Source organism: Lytechinus pictus, chromosome 18 (genome assembly GCF_037042905.1).
Source record: "Lytechinus pictus isolate F3 Inbred chromosome 18, Lp3.0, whole genome shotgun sequence".
Classification (NCBI taxonomy): Eukaryota; Metazoa; Echinodermata; class Echinoidea; order Temnopleuroida; family Toxopneustidae; genus Lytechinus; species Lytechinus pictus.
Window position 1 is genome coordinate 19,093,938 of NC_087262.1, and position 22,512 is coordinate 19,116,449.

General features: G+C 35.9%; 1 protein-coding gene across 1 annotated transcript; it reads left to right on the forward strand.

The window, feature by feature from the left end:
- Positions 1-316: 316 nt before the first annotated feature.
- On the forward strand, positions 317-16,794 carry LOC129281899 (CCR4-NOT transcription complex subunit 6-like). Its single transcript, XM_054917829.2, has 7 exons — positions 317-512; positions 3,274-3,342; positions 6,459-6,616; positions 8,012-8,166; positions 9,833-9,987; positions 11,183-11,476; positions 12,626-16,794. Exons 1-7 carry the CDS (start codon positions 341-343, stop codon positions 13,054-13,056), a joined length of 1,434 nt encoding a protein of 477 aa, XP_054773804.2. The 5' UTR covers positions 317-340; the 3' UTR covers positions 13,057-16,794.
- Positions 16,795-22,512: the final 5,718 nt, after the last annotated feature.

Consider the following 22,512-nt stretch of genomic DNA (forward strand, 5'->3'; position numbering starts at 1 on the left):
TGGATACTTTGAAATCTTTAACTTAGTTTTTGTTTCTTCGTACCTCAAATATAATGTGAGAAGGATTTTTTTTTTTTTTTTTTTAGTCCAAAGTTGGGGGTGCGGTTAATCCACGGGTGCGGTTTATAGTCCGTTACTTACGGTACATGGAGATCATTCCTGGCAAGGTGTATGGTAACTCTAGACTCCCAACTGTGCATGAACATGTACAGTGTAGCTCTGCACACCCATATTCATGTGCCAACATTAAATCCAACATTGAAAGCTTGCCAGTTAAATCGCCTACTTGCCAATTCATTCCCATTCTCTCCTTGGTTCATTTCTCCACCTCAGGGAATTAATGCTGAACAACAACCAGCTGCGGTTGTTACCCTATGAGCTAGGGCGGCTCATCATCACCCTCCAGGTGCTAGGTCTGAAGGGAAATCCCCTTGCCTCAGATGTCATGGGTATCTACAATGAACCCAAAGGAACCCACAAGCTTCTCTCCTACATGTTGGACCACATACATCGTAAGTTTTTATATTTCCCTCTCTAGGGTTTTTTTAATCATCAGTTCTTAGTAAGACCCTGCACATGACATTGTTTTCATCTTTTAGAAGATGATCTGTGGCCCGTTTTATAAAGGACTTGCAACTGTTGTATCTTTGCCATTATGGCAACTACCATGGCAACCTTGATTCTGATTGGCTGCTGAGCCCTGTTACCATGGTAGTTGCCATAATGGCAAAGTTACAACAGTTGCAAGTCTTTTATGAAACGGGCCCCTGGTGGGATGACAAGGTTCAAATTAATCTAAGGCCAGTATTAACACTAACAAGGCTGGGGGGGGGGGGGCAGTCACACTGAAAACACACACCGCTCTTGCCTTTTATTAGAAATGACTTACATGTATTAATACTCAAACTGACACATTTTTATTCATAGTGCACCAATAAGACGATTTTCAAAGCTTTTCATACTTGTATTTAATATTATTAATAACTGAATGGCAGTAAAAGGGAAGTGACCACCTAATTAGTTGAATTGGCAATATACAGTATTGAAGCACACCTGGCTAACGATAACCACATGAGACCGCATCACGGGATGTCGACCTTTTACTTGGCCCATGGGCGCCTGCTTCTGTAAATTAGCAGCGATGAGGGCTGTTAAATTTTGCTCATACTAAACCTTTGCTGTGTTCTTAATCGAGTTTTCTCCACTGATGGAATCAATCAAACAAAATGTGATCAGTCTTTGAAAAGATTCATATTGTCTGATTATGGCTGTGGTTTGCCTGACTCTGAATCATCTTTTAAAGGTAAAAGATAGTACTGTAGTTGCAGCAAACTATTATTTCATGACAAAGTCTTTTAATTTAAATAAAGGTTCAAATGGTCACAATATTACATGTATAATTGATCTACATCTGGTACATTAATGTAAACTTATCTTTGTGAAATCTAATCTGAAAACCGATAATTCTGATTATCACTAACAGAGAAAAGCATAATTAGGGACAGTGTATTAATATTGCTTAAAAAAATACCCAACATCTGATAGAATTCTGTGCTTATTTTGCTCATTTCTCAGCAATAACAAATTTTCTTCCAGATCCAATAAGCGGTATATTTTTTTTTATTTGTGCATACAAACACATGGGTGGAAATTTTATTGGATTCTGTTAGAACTCATTTTGAGATCATTACCACAACAGGTATTTATCTTTAAAGGTTGGGTTCACTTGGTCTAATAGCGATTTACGTCGCAGATATTCTAATATCACTTGGGCTAAACCATTTGGTCTACTATCAATTTGGTCTACACTGCACTTGTTCTAAAGGCTCCACACTAACCATTTTACCCTACTGGTCCAGCCTGTTCATGTCAGACCAGTAGATACCAAGTTTTTCAATTTTTTACTGGTCTGGACCTAAAATTCAATGGTCCCCAAAATTAAGGGGGAAAAAAAGGATTTAGTTCATTTTGCTGTCTTTCATTGCTTATTGTTATAATGTACCCCCCCCCAAAAAAAAAGAATACAAACACACACCCACAACATAATTCATGAGAGCCATTTTTTTAGATGGCAGAGCCATTTTTTATAATTTACAAAAGAGAAGAAAATATCAATTTGTAACAGTTTGATATATTTTTTACTGGTCATGTCGGACCAGTAAATCTGGCTATTTCTGAATAGTTACTGGCCCGGGCCGACAGCAATTTTTACCGGTCTGGGACCGTCGGACCAGTGCCAGTGTCACGCGCTGTCTAATAACCTCTTTAGTTCAATTCTCATTTACAGCCTGTTTAATGCCTAGTTGGTCTAATTTCCATTCTGTTATTATTTTTTCCTTTGTCAAATGAACAGTTCATACATGTATGTAAGCCATGCTTCAAAATTTACACGAAGTCAATGATTGTACGGTACAGTATTTAGTTTTTCTCCTTCATACATGTATGTGTACCACCAAACCTAAAATGATACATACATGTAGTATGTAACATCTACAAAATAAATATCGGTATCAATGGTGCAGTAGGAAGGAAAAAAAATCTAAGAAAATGTAAAAAAGAGCAATTATCATTATTATCCTTCAATAGTCTGTACATGTACATGTAGGTGTATAGGTTATAACTATTGAGGTTGAAAACTATTTTAAATGCACTGCCAGTTGTTTTTTTAAGTCTTGATAATTACCAAGGTTTTAAGAGATACAGTAATCACAACTCTAGTGTCATGTGTCCTTTACGTTTTAAGGGATTCACAACTTAGTGAAATCGTGATAGAATAATCAATCAATGTTTACGATTTCATGCCAGTATTGTTCACGATATTCCAGTCAATTTTTTTTTTAATTAATGAATTCAGAAGACTGCAGAATTCTTTTGATTGTTTACAAAATTGCAATTTGAACTTTTTTTTAAAGAGTCTGTAGGCACCTTTGTACATATACATGTACATGCATGTAGTGCTATATGAATGATCATCACCATTTCATATTTCAAAGTAATGTCACATGTATTTCTCATAGACAACTTTGAAAGTTGATTTTTAGTTGAGGGATCCTAGCGATGTGTGCCCCAAATTGGAGACCAGAAAGTTGAAACTAAATACTTTGCCATGTTCTTTGTACAGTATATTGCCCAAGTGCTACGTAATCATTTCAATTAGTGATTGTGTCATATTTTGTTAATTTTGACTTTTGCAATATTGGTCAATTTGATGTTCATTCTATCTTTTAATAATCGTAACAATTCTTTTTTTTTGTTTTTTTTTTGTTCTCGTAGCCCCAGGCACATTGCCCCCAGCAAGGCCTTGGATACATGTATCGCATCCAAACAGAAATAAACCTTCAGGTAAGATCATGATACATTTTAAATTGAAGAGTTTATGATTTGTGGCCCTGTTCTTATACGACACAATGCAGGGAAAACCATGATAGTGTTTTACAGAGAGAGAAATCTAATTAAAAGTCATGCTTATTAAAGTAACAATACGCACATGACATTTTTAATACGTAATCTCACCAATTAATATGCAGTAGAGGGCGTCCCATGAGCATGCTCTGACTTATCTGGTGATTCGTTGTATACTACACACTGGAATGTTAAGTTTGATTGCCAATGAGACATGTATGAAATCTTTGTGAAATCCCACCCCTGTTTTGGCTCCATCATTAAAGCGTGTACCTCAGTGGTTCACTACCAGCAAACCTCATTGGGATGTGCTGCAAGTTGTTGGCCAGAGATGGCATCTTCCCCCACATTGAATCTGATGAAAACAGCCATGCAAGAATTATGATTTACATTGTACATGTGACTGTATATTAATTCAATGCAATTTATTCAAATTCCATTCAATAAAAATACAAGATACAATATCAGAGAAATACATAGTAACAAAACAATTAAACATACATAAATATAAAATGAAATTTGGGAGACTGCAAAAGACCGAAAGGTCTTGACGAGGCAGACCCCGAGTGCCATCATGGCAATACATATATTGGCATAGGTTAAAAATAATGATGACATGAACAGGATGAAAAAAATATAAATACAAATGTCCTAACCCCCCCCCCCCTCCCCCATCGGGAACTGGAAGCCAGTGTAACAATATATAAATTATCAAAATACACTTTAAGAAGATTTATGAGTCATATGATGATATAATGTGTTTTTTTAGCTTCCGCTTAAAAGAATAAAGCGAAGAACATTTTTTAATTTCACAAGGCAGCGAGTGCCAAACATCAGGTCCTCTATGTCTGATGGATTTATAAGCAAGTACTGTTTTGGGATTACTAAGATGAAAATTGTTAGAACCTCTGGTATTGTGTTCATGAACCTGGGTATTGCGTATAAACATTGAATTAAAATTGCTTGGAACCAAGTGATTAGTATAATTGAACATAAAATTTGCAGTTTGTAAGATATTGATATCAGATATTTTTAATATGTTCAGTTTTTTGAAAATTGGATCAGTATGGGCTAAGTAAGGAGAACCTGTGCAAATTCTTATGGCTCTTTTCTGCAGTAGCAATAAGGAATTAACATTTCTTTTGGTTCCACAACCCCACGCAATATTAGCATAAGATAAATAAGATAATATGAAAGAATTGTACAATAGTATAATAGACTTTGGCATTAACGTATCTTTAAGTTTAAACATTATACCAATTATTCTAGAAATATGAGTTTTTAGATGCTGAAAATGCAAATTCCAGTTTAAATGTCGATCGAGAACAACGCCAAGAAATTTAACATTAGTTTTCCTTTCAATTAGGGTATTGTCTATTAAGATTTGGCACTGGTCTTTCATAATCTTTTTGATTGGGTTGTGAAATATAATATAATTGGTTTTACTGAGGTTTAGAGATAACTTATTACATTGTAGCCAGTTGGTTAGTTTACGTAATTCTACATTGATAGTGACGATCATTTTATTAAAATCATGATGAGAATATAATAGTGTCGTATCATCTGCAAATAACACATAGCTAAGCATTTTGGAAGAATTTACAATGTCGTTCATATATATTATAAAAAGAAGCGGCCCAAGAATGGATCCTTGTGGGACGCCACACTGGAGTTCTAAAATTTGTGATTTATTTAAGTCGACCTCAGTGTATTGAATTCTGTTCTTTAAATAATCTTTGAACCATGCAACTATACTCATTCTGCATGAAGAAATCATTTAAATTGATTTTGTGGAGCTCCGGAGTTGATGACATCAAGGTTTTTGCCCAAAAAGGAGTGTTAAGATAGATAACGCTTGCATCTTGTTGGATGCCAGTGGCTCTCCCAGTTTACACGGCAAGAGTCTAGCTGTGATAGCGAAACCCTTGGTAGAGATAACAGGGTCAAGGCGATATTTACAGCACATCATATTGGTTGAACCTTGAGATTTCTGTGTCGAGCTGATATTGTAGCATACCTCAATTTGCTGTAAGCATAGATTAATTGTAAGCAATTAAGCTCCCAGCAGCCACGAATAATTCTGATGAAATTATGAATTGAACTGATAAGATTTTAGTAACCTCTGTGAGAATAATAACGGGAATTCTAAGATATCCTGTTTTCATCCAACATATTAGCATATTTTTTAATGACAGTATTGTACATTGAATCAGACATGGCTAATGTGAAATCAAAACCCGCAAACCACACTTTTGGCTGAGTTTGCCTTTCATAACATGACCTTGCTTTCAGGTAATGAGGTGTTTGGCACCAACACAAATGCAATTAGCAAGAGATAAAGCTCTAATGACATGAATAAGTTATATCATTGCAGATATCGCATCAATATTGTATATATTCACCTTAACGGATTTGTGTAGGTGTATCTTGTTGAAAATCTATTGTTTACCTGCATTGAGAAGTGCTCAAGGGAATAACACACAGACAGATGCGTTAATAGAGGAAAACTGAGATTATGTTGGTAGATATACAGAATAGCCACAGTGATTAAACACAAGAAGGGATTAGAAGAAGATGTGTTTGGAGATAAAGGCTTTTTGATCCCTTCATCTGCCTTTTCTTGCATTTCCTCCAATCCTTGAATTCTTGGTCCTCTCACCTTTTTTCATAATCCTTGCTACAGCAACTGGCTGTAGTATTTAGCCATAGAAAACGGCACTCCCTGGCAATTCCACAAAGTAGTATGTCCAGCCCCCTACATGTCGGACCTTCCTAAATGTTTTGTCTCTGATTTGTAGTTCATATGAAAAGTTATAAAGCTTTCCAATTATCATGGTTTGAACAGTTCTTTTTTTTTTTGGGGGGGGGGGGGTGCTGGACAGACAAATAAGATTGATTATTTCATGGAATAGGCCCTTCATATACAGTATGATGTCATAGGCCGGAAGTATTATCAAAGCATACCCTACAATATATCATTTCAAAGTATGCTTCAAAATCCTAGCCTACATAGGCACATCACAAATAACCCAATTCCTCCCTCGTTGTTCCTGCAGCCATATTCTCTGTGATGAGCTACAACGTTCTCTGCGACAAGTACGCAACCAAGCAGATCTATGCCTACTGCCCTACGTGGGCGCTGGAGTGGGAGTATAGAAGAAAAGGGATCATGGACGAGATCCTTGGTGCAAGTTCAGACATCATATGCCTCCAGGTATGTGGGATTTAGAATCAATTCTTCATTTCCAGCTGAACCCATCCAAGGTTTTAGAGGCTGTTTTTACGAGACTTGATAAAATTCAACTCTTAAGGCCATTCCGAATTCACAAAGAGCTTTAAAACAGAAGGGGGTTCGAAACACGTATTCTGCAGATTTTGTGTATGATTGTGCAAAATGTCCAATGATGAATGTGCTTATGGCCAAAGGGGCTACAGTGTAATCCATGAGCATGGATTATTTCATCTGAATACATTTAGGGCTAAATAAACCATGGTCTAAAATGGCAACAAACATTAATCTAGAGTCCTTTGCCAAAAGCACAGATTATTATTTGAAGTTTGTCAGTTTAAACATCTTAATCATGCATTCTTCTGAAATCAATTTTGTGTTACATCTCTATTATAGTTTTAGTGTTTTCCTTTAAGTTCATACAAACTTACTCCTTAGACAGCATGGGGCTAAAGAGGCATTCCAACATGTTACTTCATAAATCAATCTTACTAGTACTTATTGTAATACACCACAATTGAAACAATGCTAAAACAATTTCAGGAAATCATATGTATTTTATTTTTAGTTGTGTTTACAGAAACGTGACACTTTGTATATAATCTCCATTTCCATTTTGTTGTCCATATCCTCCTGCTCTTGTTTCCAGGTCATCATATTGCCAAGTGAAAACCAGAAAGGTGTAGACTTGCGTCTCTCAATTGAGAATGATCTTTCTCATTTTTTGCTCTGATCTTTTTTTTTAGGAATTCCATGCTGATATTAGATATTTTGTTTTTAATTTTAAGAGGCAGAGAATAAAAATCTATTGGATCAGACAAATTAATTTTCTCTTTGTAATTTGAAGTTTGGCAATTTGACCTTTTATTTATGCTTACTAGCTTAGATGTATTTTTCAGTTGCTTTTTGCATACAAAAGTTGATTAAACCCCGTTCTCTTTCTTGATGATTTAAAATAGATAATAGGTTTGGTAAATACATTATTATTAATGTCTTGATAGTAAATTAGCACTTCTCGGTCTGTTTCATGAAAATGGAATAGGAGAGTGCTTGATAGGTCTCAAACCTTCCATAGTAAAGCACTTATTACTTATTTACTTAGCTGCTATGATACCAGGGGGGTGTTTCACAAAGAGGTGAGTTCCACTTAGAGTCGCACTTAAATCCAGTTTCGCGTGGTATATAAAAGGTATCACCGCATTGGTCAAATCATACTAAGAGGACGCGCACTACTGCTTAGTAACCCATTGCAAACTGGAACTGGGTTATACCCCCTTTCAGTCCATACTTTTGATTTAGGATAACAATAATCCTCATCGAGTGACAGCTAACATGAGTTCACCTTGTTTCATGTTTTCCAATGATTGATCTCCTCTCCAGGAAGTCGAAACGGAACAGTATTACAATTTCTTCAGCCCAACCCTCAAGCAGCACGGCTACGACAGTGTCTTCAGCCCGAAGTCCAGGGCTAAGACCATGTCAGAGGAGGACAGAAAATACGTTGATGGCTGTGCCATATTCTTCAGGACCAGCAAGTAAGTTTATAGGATTAGTTTCAAGGAATAAAGTAAATTATAGAGTTTTGCAAAAGTCTGAGCTGTAGGGCCCTACATGTTGTTGTGCATGCTAAAGTGTTTCAAGAAGAAACCTAAAAAAATCTCAATTTACGAGCGTCATTAGACTAGTAAGCGTCCATGTGGTCGCTTATGACTGAATTTGTCATTATCGCAACAATTAAGCGACTGATTAGCTGTATAAACTCTGGTTATTCCTGTCTGACTTGAAGGTTTACAATTATGATTACAGCAAAAGCTGCAAGAGAAAGGCAAATATTTTCCAATGCTGAATGACGTTAAACAATCCCTTTAATCCCTTTAACATGAACGACAAGGATGACTGTGAATCTTGGCCTCTTTGTGTGTACGATTATGATAATATACCATTCAAAGATAGATACCATGGTAGCAATAGTCAATATCAAGGAACTGGTGGAAATGCCATTAATGGCAGAGTTAGCAAATTGGAAAGTTTTGCAGTTTGTGTTGAGAGCAATGGGTACTTGATAAGTACACTCTAAAAATAAACAACTTTGTGAATGATTTGAAATATGAATATACCAGACAAAGGCATTTCCATCAAATTAAACTCATTGTTGAGGTTCTTTGTTTAACATTCACCTTCATTTAGAAAATGTGAATTTCAAGCAACTTTCATTTTCATTCAAAGTTATTCCCTTTCCTACTTCATAATAAGTATTTTTTTAAAACGAAACAAAAAAACAAATTTCCACCAAGGTTGTTGGAATCCCTCTAGGCTTTTCATGTATCAAGTTATTCTTTATCCAGGTGCATACGACATGCGATTATAGTATCTCAGTTGTTATTGGTAATGCTTAGGGGGTCTATTGATAGTGCACTGCAACACAAGAAAGAAAGACAATGGCTTCTGTTGACTTCTAAACGCTTGCAAAATTTCAATTTTGTGCTTGAGTTGCTATTTCAAGCTGGCATTGAAAGAATGAGTCATGCTTTTGTAACAGGAGGAAGTTACCTGGAAAACCCTATTTATACAAACTTTGCTTTGTGTATCTATTGTGTTAGTCATGGTTCAGATGAATAATAAAGTAACACCTGTATGGTCTGGGGACTGTTTCACAAAACTGAGCCTAAAATTAGGCATAACTATGAATAACACAGATGTTACCTACATGTACACGTAGATGGGATCCCCCAATTCTTTCATGTTCAAGGAACTATCCTGTCTATAATCGCATAGCAAAAGTACATATTCATTATGATTTTTTTTCATGTCATAATAATGTGAGTCTGCATTGTACATCTGGATTTTTCTTTAGGATTACAAACTTATTTTGACCATTTTATTCTATTAAGCTTATTATTAATCAACTTATTTACACTTTAATAAAACACCCATCACCCAGGGCTCCACTGTGTTAAAATTTACTGTTATTTCAACTTTCCCATCCTTTAGCAACTATCATTTTACCAGTGCTAAATGTTGAGAATCAAGGATGGCAAAGTTACCACAATAGTATCTTCAATGTAATAGGGCTGAAGTCTTGGAAACCTGGTAAAGCTTGTGTATAAAGGTGACTCGAGTGAGTCTGCAAAACGTCAAGATAGGTGCTATAAGTAAAGATATATTTTTTTCTAATATACATCCTCATTTTAATTCCTACAGATTTGCGTTAGTCAAAGAACACCTTGTTGAATTCAACCAGCTCGCGATGGCAAACGCTGAAGGGTCAGAGGACATGCTTAACAGGGTGATGACGAAAGACAATATTGGGTTGGCAGCGCTTCTAGAAACGAGAGAGGGATGCTATGAAGGTTCAGGTAAGTTTTACAAGATTGATAATGAAATAGATAAGACAGATTATTTAATGTGGAATGTAAGAACAAATATGATTGTAATTGGAGATTGTTAAAAGGGAACTGCCACTTATTCATTTCTTTACATCAGGAAAAAAATAAAATCTGTATTAGGAATATTTCTCCTGTGTCTGTACATTTAAATTAACTTTTAGATTGAACTGATTGTAATTTTTTTTTTGGTGCTACCTGATTTTTCTTTGGATTTCTTTTTTGGCCATTTGCCCATGCATATTTATTGGCTGCTGTACATAATGATATTGTAAAAATATCAGTGGGTTTTTATGAATACATGTACCTTATGATAATCTATCTTGCTGCTTCCTAATGTATGCATATTTCAAAGGTCGTTGGGCATTATCCCCTTCAGCGAGAAATTATTGACATTTCCCTGTGCTCAACCCAGGTGTAGCTAGCAGGATTCTAATTCCTTGAAATGCAGAAGTACCTATCAGCTTTTATGCTAAATCATGCAGGGTAATTATGCTGCATTATAATAGAGTGTTAAAAAAGGGATGGTCCGGGCTGAAAGTATTTATAGCTTAATAAATAGAGTAGAATTCACTGAGCAAAATGCCGAAAATTTCATCAAAATCGGATAACAAATATCAAAGTTATTGAATTTTAAAGTTTAGCAATATTTTGTGAAAACAGTCATCATGAATATTCATTATATGGGCTGATGATGTCACATCCCCACTTTTTCTTTTGTATTTTATTATATGAAATTAGGTTTATTCAAATTTTTTCCTCCAAGAACTAGAAAAATTGGATTGACAACTGATTTAGTGCATTAGATATTTATTGCTGCAACTTATTTCATTATAAGGGAGACATATTATTCACACAAGTATGAAATAATGAAAAAAATATGATTTTATGTAATAACATAAGAAAACGGAAAGTGGGGATGTGACATCATCAGCCCACCTAATGAATATTCATGACGACTGTTTTAACAAAATAGTGATAAACTTTAAACTTCCATAACTTTGTTATCCGATTTGATGAAATTTTCGTCATTTTGCTCAGTGAATTCTACTCTATGTATTAAAGATATAAATATTTTCAGCCCAGACCATCCCTTTAAAGACTTCTGATGAAGTAAGTGATAAGTGCTATATGAGACTGTATTCTTCTTATTATAATCCCTTAACAGCGTTTCAACAGGAAGTCTCTAATGCCAGGCAGCAGCTCCTGGTAGCAAATGTCCACATCCACTGGGACCCCGAGTTCAGTGACGTCAAACTGATCCAGACCATGATGCTCATGAACGAACTCAAGAAGATCATAGAGGAGGAGTCGGTTAGCTTCAGACCGGGAGGAGGGGGTGGAGCCGGTGGTAGCGGAGGGGGTAGTGGAGGAGGAGGTGGTGGTGGTGGTAGCAGCCAGAGTACTTCAGGGACCATTCCATTAGTGATGTGCGGGGATCTCAACTCCTTGCCCGACTCTGGTTAGTATGAAACGTCTCCCCGGCTTTTGGATACCTGCTAAGTGTTGTATTAAATAGGAATATTCTTATTTGGGGGGGGGGGGAGAGAACTTTCCCATTTCATTCCATGCGTTCCTATTTTTGTGAACAATTGTCTGTAGTTATTGAAAAGGAAATTTAAGGATGTTCCTGTTTCTTGACATTTCCTAGTTATTTGTTCCTTTATCTTGGCTGTCACGGTTTGGCAGGTGTGCATTTGTATTTTCATCTCATATTTTTTTTATCATAATGTCTATACAGAGTTTCTGATTAAGATTCAGGAACTATAGTAATTTCATAAAAATATATTTTTTGAGAAGTTCTGTACGCAGTTCTATAATGTCTTATCCATAGTTATTTGCAAACTTGCAGATTCATTTCATTTCATTTATTTCCATTTCTGGTAAAAAAACATTCAAATACAATCTAATATTTACAAAAAGAAAACATATGAATATAAATACCAAGAATATGGGGGAGCCAGCAGAGGCCATTGGCCTTTCAAAGGCTGGGCTCCAATGTAGATCTTCGAGTAGAAAAGGGATAGCTTGTTAAGTTAAAAATATAAATGTATTTTGGTCTCCTTGTCTTTCAGGAGGATACATGATTACTTGTTCCTGAAACAATGATATTCATGGTTCCTATGTTGAATTATGAAAAATTACAAATATTTCATTTTCTGCTCCAAGAATATAAACTAGGATTTGGCATTTCAAGGAATATGTTAGATTTTCCTTAATATAACTTACTATGATTATGATACAAGGCAGAGATTTTTGTGCACATCTAAGAAAGAATTATTGCAGGGGAGGGGTTTGTTACACCCACAAATGATGTAATTCCCACAAATGTAATAATCTTATTATATATGTGGGTGTAACAGGGGTGTGTTTCATAAAGAGTTTAGTGATACTTCTATGCACATGATATGTAACATGCAATCTTGTTGATCATTATGCAGAAGGGCAAATCATCTTGGCATGATTTGACTATTGCGAGGATGCCTTTTATACTGCACGCAACATGGAATTTAAGGGCGACTTGTCACACCTAAATCTTTGTTAGCTCTTCCCCACCCAGATTATAAAAAGCAGATTATTAATACTTTCCTGTGCTTTGTTTGTGTTTTAGGTGTTGTTGAGTACCTTGAGATGGGAAAAATCTCCGTCCGCCATCCTGACTTCAAAGACCTCAACTACAAGGTCCTCCGCAACTTCTCCTCCAACTCGGAGACCAACGGGCACATTTCACATTCGTTCCAGCTGAAGCGGGTCTACCAGAACAACCCCATGCGCTTCACCAATTACACCTTTGATTTCAAGGGCATCATTGATTATATCTTCTTTTCGAGGCAGGCCATGTCTGTCCTGGGCCTCCTTGGTCCAATGGACTTTGAATGGATCGACACAAGCAAGGTCCACGGCTGCCCCAACGCCAGCATACCCTCAGATCACTTCTCACTCCTCACCGAATTCGAGATGCCACTCTCCTCAGCGCCGTCGTCACCCCCATCGTCGACGCTCTACCATCCAACGCCGAACTACCCCCTCGCGAGGCGGTAGCGAGCGGAGCTTGGGGTCTCAGGGTGGTGTTCGTTCTTGGAACTCGAGAATTTTTAAGAAAACTATTGAAACTAATAAAGCAGGTTCTGTGTGTTTTTGTATCTAATTTGTAAATTATAGAAGAGTATTGAAACATCTTATGAAGTTAAAGTGCTTTGAACTTTGGAAAAGGAGGGAGCCAACACTCTCTAGATTGTCCTGTAGTATAGTGTTGGCTCTTGTTTTTTTGTGTGGATATAATCTTGTTCAATTCACGACATACCTCATGCCTCGTTTTTCTGGTGAAATTGTTTGATGTGTTGTTAACAGATCACTTTCTTTTTTTTGTACATAAAGCGGTCATGTGTTGCAGTCTCTTGTGAGTAGGGGTTATTATAGTCGGTTCAGTCTAAGGAGTTTATTTTCCAGTGATATGTTAGAGTTGCTGTTCATCTTGAAGTAGTGTCCTCTTGTGCCGTTCCGACAAACGAAATAGGGTTAAGTTCGACAGCACTTTATCTTCATGTTTTTGAAGTATGCAAATACACACAACCTGTGTTTATCAGATCGAGGCTCAAAGCTACAGGTATCCCAGACCCGTTTGGTCAAGAGGGAACGTGTAGGTTTAAGTCTCACTTGGCAATGTTTTTGTGGTAATTTGAATTTTTATGTAATTCGTACTTTGTACAGTGTAAAATTGATGCTATTTTGCCAGAGAGAAATACCATTTCTTGGATCACATTTTATTCCATTGCTGTAGAAATTTTTATTACCTCTGTCTAGTAGTACAGTTCAAAATATGCTATATGCCAGGTGTAGGGGTATTCTCTCACAAATAATCAATTTTTTAAAAGGTAATTGATGCAAGTAACATTGGCAATAAATAAATAGTAGAAATTCAAAATAATGAGCTAATTTTCTCTTCCCTTTCTTGCTTAGGAGTGTTATCAATTATGCAATCCATCACTTAACATGCAGTTTATTCATAACACATTAATTTATTGATTTTTATATAAGAATATTTTGTGCTTTGAACAATTTGACACAAAATTATTGTAAAGAAAAGGAATATGAAGATAATAAGCAACCTTCAGTTATGATAAAGTGTATTTTCCCTCAAACTACATGACATTTTGACCTTTGATGTGGGACTTTAACGTCAGGCAATCTATGTCCCGCCTTCTTTCCCTATATCCTGTAACAGCCAGAAAGATTACCAGAAATTGTCCTTTAAAAAAAAAAAGAAAAGTCATTATTACAACCACCATTGTGTATTAGCATTCCTTCAGTCTTTAAAAATAATATGAGCAAGCAAAAACAAGAAAAAAACCCTATAATGTTATGAAATTCATCGAAAATTTTAATTAAAATTACATCATTCCAGTTTAAACTAGTGAGGGATGGGTTAGTTTTGTGACTCTGATACCATTACACATACCGGAATTTATGAATTGGACCATGGAGGGATGGTGTTTTTTTTTTGGGGGGGGGAAATAGTCATGGAAAAATATAAGAGTGAACCCTGATATATGATGCTGTATAAATATTGACAAAGTATACAGTGCGTCCCAGAAAAAAGGAAACCGGGATTCCAATGTCTTTTTTTCTTCAAAGGCAAAAAGATATTTCATTTACATATTCATATAATTCAATTATTCTTCTTTATTGTGATACGTAACATGAGACAAACACTTCACGCATTAATGAGCAAGACGGGTTTGAAATTTTAATGTCAAAACCAGGTTGCGCAGAAAAATTGGGCAAGATTGGTTGAGATACGACGACTGTTATTCGACGATTAGCTCATTAGCATTTCTTTCTATTCTTTGTTAAGATTCTCTCACTGATCCCTAAAATGAGAGTGGATTCAGATTCACACATGATTTTCTGTGCAAATCGTTTCTGATATGCCTCAATATTTATTGTTTGTAATCTGCCTTTTTTGTGGGACGCACTATATAGTTTGGACGTATTATGCAAGTATATCAATTACCTTGGTGCCATGTTGGGCAAACAGCAAGCTCTTTCAATCCATGCTTCTCAGTATATGGGGCACATTCTTTGAAACCATTATAAAACTGCTGACAGTTGTGGAATGTTCAACGCAGATTTTGTCATTCTCAATGAAGTGAGACGTCAAACTGGAGACCATGTTTTGTACCAGCAGCCCCAATCATTTGCGACCCTCTACCTCAAAATCCACAATCAGTCGCCCAATTGAATTTTGAGATTTTGCTTAATTTCAAAAGCATATCCCAAGCTTTGAAAAGATTATAGCTTGTCATAATTGATCCACAATAACCTACACAGTTAATTGATTTAATTTCATTTCAGTGATAGATTTATGGAGAGAAAAATAGGTTTTAAGTTTTGGGTTCTCTCAAGCATGCCATGTGATTACTGTGTGAGCTGAATTAATCTTCCAGCAGCCCAGTAAAATGGTGTGAAACAAACCCACGTTTCTCATTTTTGGTTTAACTTAACATCGTCAAATTTAACAGAAAGAAAAAGAAGAGTGTACCTTTAAACTCAGTGGCCCGTATTCTGATAGCAGGTTTAAAGTTGTGGTTTAAGTATGGATAGCCAATTGTTACATAAATCACTAACAGTAGAGATATCATACTTCAGCTCATTTGGCTCTCAAATCATTCATAATTGTCAAGGAAGTATAAAATAGATGATTGTCTTCACCATCGATGAATCAGGAAAGAGCACAGTAAACATAAGAAACATGCAACTTAATAACAATTTTGATACTTTTGGCTTCCCATACTTAAACCACAACTTTGAACCTGAGTTTAAGTTAAACCTGCTATCAGAATACGGGCCCTTGAGATAACCCAATTTTCCAGATTTTCATTTTTAGAGACCAATTTACCATTTTGGTTAGCGACCTATTGTTGGTTTTGAGGTGGAGGGCCACACATGATCTCAATGATTCCCCCTATGTGAACTCCATGAAAGTTTACCCAAATTATCGCTTATATCAAGCTTGTTGGGTCTAGTATTTATCCTAGTCATCAAATCGTAAATCAAATTTGTGTGATAGATAATTAGTATTTGCATAGCAAGCAGATTTCACTTTGCGGGTAACTCAGAAGGGTCATGAATATCAACAAAGTTCATGGGATGGCAAATTTTCTTCCCTTTAAAGCACCTAAAACAAATCTGCTGCCAAAGAGATCCTTGCATAATGAAATTGCTTGGGAGAAAACAATTTTGGTTTGCTGTACTGGTAACTTTCTCAAAACATTTCAAAGAAATAGGTTTATAAAAGTTCATTAATACCTTTTTAAAATGCTGTGCTGGCATCATACGAGGCATGTGTATAATCTGGCGTCATATCTTATATTGCAGTTTTTTAACGAGGATGGTGGGAATAAGTATATGTTTTGAAAATATCAGATGATTTCTATTGTAAATCTGTATCATAAACTAGGAATTCATGCAATCCTAGGGTTTTTTGAGAATAAATTGTACATTTGGAGATGAAATTATTCTGGCAAGAAATTCTCTAGAAAAATTGGTTTATACTCTGAATTTCTGGTGCGTGTTTCACTCGTTGACATGTCAACCACCTTTTTTTTTTTTTCTTTTCGTTTTGTACGCTGTTTGTTACCGTAATGTTTAGTGTACAGTTTCATTATTTCTTTTTATTTTAAAGATCTCTTTGTTTTTGCACTGTAGTAGGCTCTCGTGCTAAGGCACAGATTTTTTATGGGGAAAAGACTTGGAGTAATGAAAAAAGCTTGATCCAGTTTGATGCTTTAGGGGTGGAAGGATATTAAGACTTGAATCAGTCTTTTTTTTTTCTATTTATTTTTTTGTGTTTTGTAAGTGAAGTCCAAATCAACCATCCCACATTTGCTGGCCATTCTCTCATCTTTCATGAATATGTTAATTTAATGAATATGCATGTGATTTGATTTGGACCAATGAGAAAAGAGGACCAGAGCTTGATTGTAAATATGCACTAATTTAAAGCGATGGTGCTGTCAACTTTTCTTATAGGGGACTTTCAAATGCCATTCCAGAGGGACTCTGTGTGCTCATTCAGTACAAGACTTTTTAGCCAAACTATTGTCAAATTGTACATAGATTTAAAAGAAAGAATAAGTATGAAAAGAGGTATTAGGGAACTGGGGTTACCCCAGTGCCTTATTGCCTGGGATCTATTCAGAGCTATCATTGTGTGTCTGTTGAATTTAGTGTCATAATCTGTGTATAGTATGTTATATTGTTCGTGTGTTGAATATTTTTATATGCCTATTCGTCCCTCTGGAAGTCATGCCTTTGGTTCTCACCTGAGGCGAAATGGAGTTGGCCGAGGCTGTGCCTGCTTTCTCTTTTTCGCCTCATTAAGAATCGGGGTAATTAAAGTCCATCAAGTCAAGCCTTTTTTAAATGAGCGCTGAAATCAGGTACATTTGTTGTTCAGTCATGAATAACAATGAATAAAATCAATGACAAATTGCACTTTTGGCAGTAATTTTGCAAGAAGATTTTTAAAGTTTGCTTTAAATGCCTGTTAGATGACTATAATATTGAAATGTAGTGCATCAGGTTGGCAATTTAATATATCAGAGTTTTTTGAGTGGGACAGCTTTTATTCATAAAGTGCAATTTCTTGAAAACTACTCACCCACTCCAGGTTAAATAATGGAATGTGTAATATCTTCTTGTAACTTTAAATTTGTACACTATGCACCTTTTTTGCCAGTCCGAGTATGTTTTTAATTCAAAATTTGTCTTGCTTTTACCAAAAAAATTGAGGGTGTATCTAATTTTGATGGGAAATTAATGCTGATGCATATATTTTGTTAATATTATCTAAGAGGCATTTATTGGCCACCTTTTTGTCTAGATCTCCCAAATTATGATTAATTGGCGGGATCTATTGAGTGAATGAAAAAAAAAAATTGCCACGTTTAATGGTTCGTGTGACTTTGAAAATTATTTAAGAAAAATACTGAAATAAAGATATTTTTGAAAGATGGCTTGTGGATATCAGCAAACATGGGCTCAATGATGAGGGTTTCACTTACAATGTAGAAATTAATATCTTCTTTGTTTTTTATTGTAGATGATTGTTGTTCATTATTATAATTAGCTTTAAATGAAGAGAGAGCTTTCGATCTGGAGGGAGAGGTATTTTCTGTGTTAGGAAACGGAGAGATGGTGTTGTATATGTGCCCCCGCCCCCATCCCTTCTTTCTCATCCGACCCACCCCTCTTTGATGTTGTTTTTTATACTACCATGCACATTTATTTGATTTCCCACTCAGTGTTATTTTGGTAGTGTACCCGTAGACTGGCTGTGTTTACACTGCATTGTATGTCGCTGAGATGCAATGTGTCCCTGGTGTAAAACCAATATCGTATGCCAATTGTGAGTAGAATGGGAACACTTGTGGAAGTCTTATGTTAAGTTACGATAGAGCATCATACACTTTTATTTATTATAACAGCAGCTAATATTTTGTCAGACATGAAACCATGTTTGTAATTTTCCACTTATAATTGAATGGCTTAGACAGGAAGAAGTTTCTTCTTTGAATTCCCTGAACATCACAATTGTCAGCCTTGCCATGCATGATCTAATATTTTATCATCTTCAACAACATGTCGTGATGGGAGAATGATCCCTCCGTAATTAATAATGGTGATGATTTTACCCGATTGGCAGGGAAGTATGTCAGAAATATTTGGTGAATTTGATCATGAAAAGTATCGATATTTAAAGCTGTCCAAGTTTGCATGCACCTCTCTTGAATTAAGTTTCATCGAGACATATCTGATATTTTTTTAACGAGAAATAGATGTAGATGGAAATCGGCAATATACTGATACAAAGCCATAACTTAGTTTGTAGATCAACAATTGTTGGGAACTTGGGATACATTATATAACCACATGCATGCTCATGAATTTGTCCCATCCACAATTCAGAAATCAACGTACAATTGACAGCTGTGTTTCTATTTCCGCTCTCCATCCATATTTCTATAAGCGAAGTGGAGAATAAGATAGTTCCCATTCACACTACAAACAACTGTGTATTTTATAAATGCATTAACTTATTATTACATGCACGTTTGAGTGATGAAATCTATGGTGTGTCCCTATTAATACAACAGGCATCCACATGCCCATGGAAACGTATTTTACACTTGGCGTTAAAGGACTCGGTGGTGAAAATACTTGTGGTGTAAACACAGCCTTGACTCAGTAATATTAACCAGTATTTGGCAGATTTGTGTGATGATGATTAGTAAGCATTCCACTTTTTTCTTGTACAATTTAATATCTTGGAGTACAGTTGGATGTGGGACAATGGAGACAGGCTTGTGTCTCTCGTACAAGTCCCAACTGTTTTTTTCTTAACATCGTTCGAGTGGCTCTTAGCATCCACTCATCCCGATTCAATACCGTCTGCATTTATCGCAGATTGGGCATTTGCAGTTGATTGGCTCAGTGGCAAGCCAAGACCATGTATTGGAGCAAGGGCTTTGGAAATTAATCTGGACATTCTGAATAATAATTTGAATATTTCTTACTTATTTTAATGTTGCATTATTGAATGTGCTATGAATTATAGATTGTATTCAAAATTTAATGGGAAATATGCTTCTTGAGCATTTTGTATGAATTTGAGGTACTGTATGGTTTGGTAGGACCACCACTATTGGCACGTATGTGTTTGCAGTATTTGGCATTTAATTGACACCAAGTGGATATATGTCTGTTTGAAACATTCAAATTTAATTTGAACCATATTTTGTTTTTGTAATAGTTCTTTAAATTTTCTTATCAGGAGATACTCATCTTCCCTACCTCTTATTTTAGCCCAGAGCTCTCATTCCATGCTGTTCCTTGGTGAGCCAACTTCAAAATCTACAAAACACTTTTTTTTTAAATAGATGGAAATGATACAGCTGTCATGCTTACAGGCAGTATATATTTACTAATGTTAATAATTTATTGCGTAATTGCATTGTAGATGTAAATTGTGGCAATTTTTCCAGATTACCAGATAGATATTTGGCACACTGGATCATTTTTCTATCTTGGGAAAAAAAACGGCTGCGTAGTCATAGAATATTAATGATAGAGAGGATGTAGAACATAATGATTAGGATCAGAATTTGTCTAATATATTTTTCTTCTTCACCCCAATTCAATGATTTTTCTGCGACATTTTTTTTTTGTGGTGCAGAGAGATTACGTCGTGTCTGTTATTGAGTGGGGATAATAATGCTTGTCTGTTTTAATTGAAATTTCTCCCCATTTTCTGTTGGGATTTATTATTAAAAATGTGGATAATAGAAATGCTAAAAAAACATGAAACCTTCCTGGCGTCCTGTGTCATTTGTTATGTACTGAGTGAATGCAAGACGAGAGATGAGAGCATGGATCCATGGTAAGAGTTTAGCTTGCATCTTATGACATCATAAATTTGTTAATTCGTATAGAAAAACAAAGAAGGTTGCAACATATTGTGAATCTGAGGAATGAAGCAATTATTAATTTTTATCACTTTATCAAATAAGTGACCACATGTTTTCTAGATTAGCCCAATTAAGTTTGATCTGGAGTCCTAAAATCATACAAAATTAAGGTGAAAGAATATTAAAAAATTGTCTTTGAATTCTGTTCCAATTTTAATTGCATCAGCATCTTATGCTCAATGATAAGAGACTGCAATCAGATTATACTTCCTAACCTCATTTATTACTGATGATCGACAGAGCAGCATGGCTTACTAGTTATATTTCTAAAAGCTGTTCATAAATTAAGAGGAACTAGTGATCCTTTCTTGTGGTAAATGATATTCACCATTAAATGTTCATTGGTGAATATTACGCTCATAAAGAAAGGTTCACCAGTTCTTGAAGTCGCTCTTAACTTACAAACGGCTTTATGAAACACCAGGGCAGGGGCCCGTTTCATAAAGGACTTGCAACTGTTGTAACTTTGCCATAATGACAACTACCATGGTAACAGCCAATCATAATCAAGGTTACCATGGTAGTTGCCATAATGGCTAAGTTACAACAGTTGCAAGTCCTTTATGAAACGGGCCCCAGAAGAAGACTGGCAAGATGATTAAACCCTAAAAAAATCGTCTTTCTACGCATATTGAAAAATTATTGACATCATTTATCATGTTTCTTTACTTGAGTAGTATAACATACAATGCTGGAGTACAGTGTTTATAAACAGGGAATCTCTTTCTCTCAACATCCCCTTTAAAAATAACACCTTGCCATCTCTTGCAATTCTTTGTTTCATCCGCCTTTTGATAACCTGAAATTGATTTTTCTCTTGCACTCTCTCTCTCTCTTGCTCTCCGCTCCTTTTCTCTTTAATCCCTGAACATTCACTAAAGATGTTCAAAGTTGAACCCAACTTTGATTTTTAAAAACCATTCACCTATCAACATTGGGAGTGTTTCATGAAGCAACTTGTCTAGGATTTTGCATGATAAAACTTCTGTTATAAGCTCCTGAAATCCTTGTATCTGATTGGCCAAGAGAGAGCTTGTCAATGAATATCACTAACAAATCACTTCATGAAACAAGTGGGGGGACTTGTTGGGTTAGACCGAATACCATTTCATGGGTGGGCCAATCCGAAGTATTGTATCAAATCTGGCCAGATCTGCCCCTCCAAGAAGCTACCAAATGGGTGTTTCAGACTTAAGTGTGTCCATAGACTCTAATATGTCCATGGTGTGACTTAAACCCGTGCTTAAGCGCAACACACCCGAGTTTCCCAAAATGGTGCCCTGAAGATATTTCACACCACACGCAACTTGTGATTTCAGTGTGATTTTAAGTCAACCTTTATGTGAAACACTAACCATCAACCAACTACAACACTTTCAATACACAATCAAGGCACAGGGAAACACAAAGATTGTTATCAACATATATATATTTCACATACCCATGTACAAACATTACATCAAATTATTGAGTGTTATTGCTAAATATAGCCCTGCTACCTTTTTTTATGATAATGTAACCCCCTGACCTGAATTAAATGAGAAACCGCGGCCCAGTTTACATCAAATTTATCATTGTACTCGGCTATCAATGGTAGCTGACCACGAGAGTGGGGCTTATGGTCCAATTACCACACCCTCACAAGGTTTCATTATAAAGTTTATCTACAATATTAGTATGTCCAATTGTCCATATGCAGATTTGGAGCCTATGACTAGGGAGGTGTTTCACAAAGATTTAAGTATGACTTAGAGTCGCTCTTAAATGCCGACGCGTACATGATATGCAACGCGCAATCTTATTGCGCGTCCTCTTGGCATGATCTGACCAATCGGTCATGGCTTTTATAATGCACGCAACTAGGCATTTCAGTGCGATTCCAAGTTATATCTTAATCTTTGTGAAACACCCCCTTATATATATCATTGGCAATACAAGTCTTCTGACTTGAATAGTTGAACAATCCTAA

Bases quoted from the DNA above. Each gene is read 5' to 3' on its own strand.
- LOC129281899 (XM_054917829.2), top strand. From the start codon at position 341: ATGCTGAACAACAACCAGCTGCGGTTGTTACCCTATGAGCTAGGGCGG. The intron at 8,167-9,832 runs GTAAGTTTATAG...TAATTCCTACAG, and splicing joins ATATTCTTCAGGACCAGCAA to ATTTGCGTTAGTCAAAGAAC. The intron at 11,477-12,625 runs GTTAGTATGAAA...TTTGTGTTTTAG, and splicing joins CAACTCCTTGCCCGACTCTG to GTGTTGTTGAGTACCTTGAG.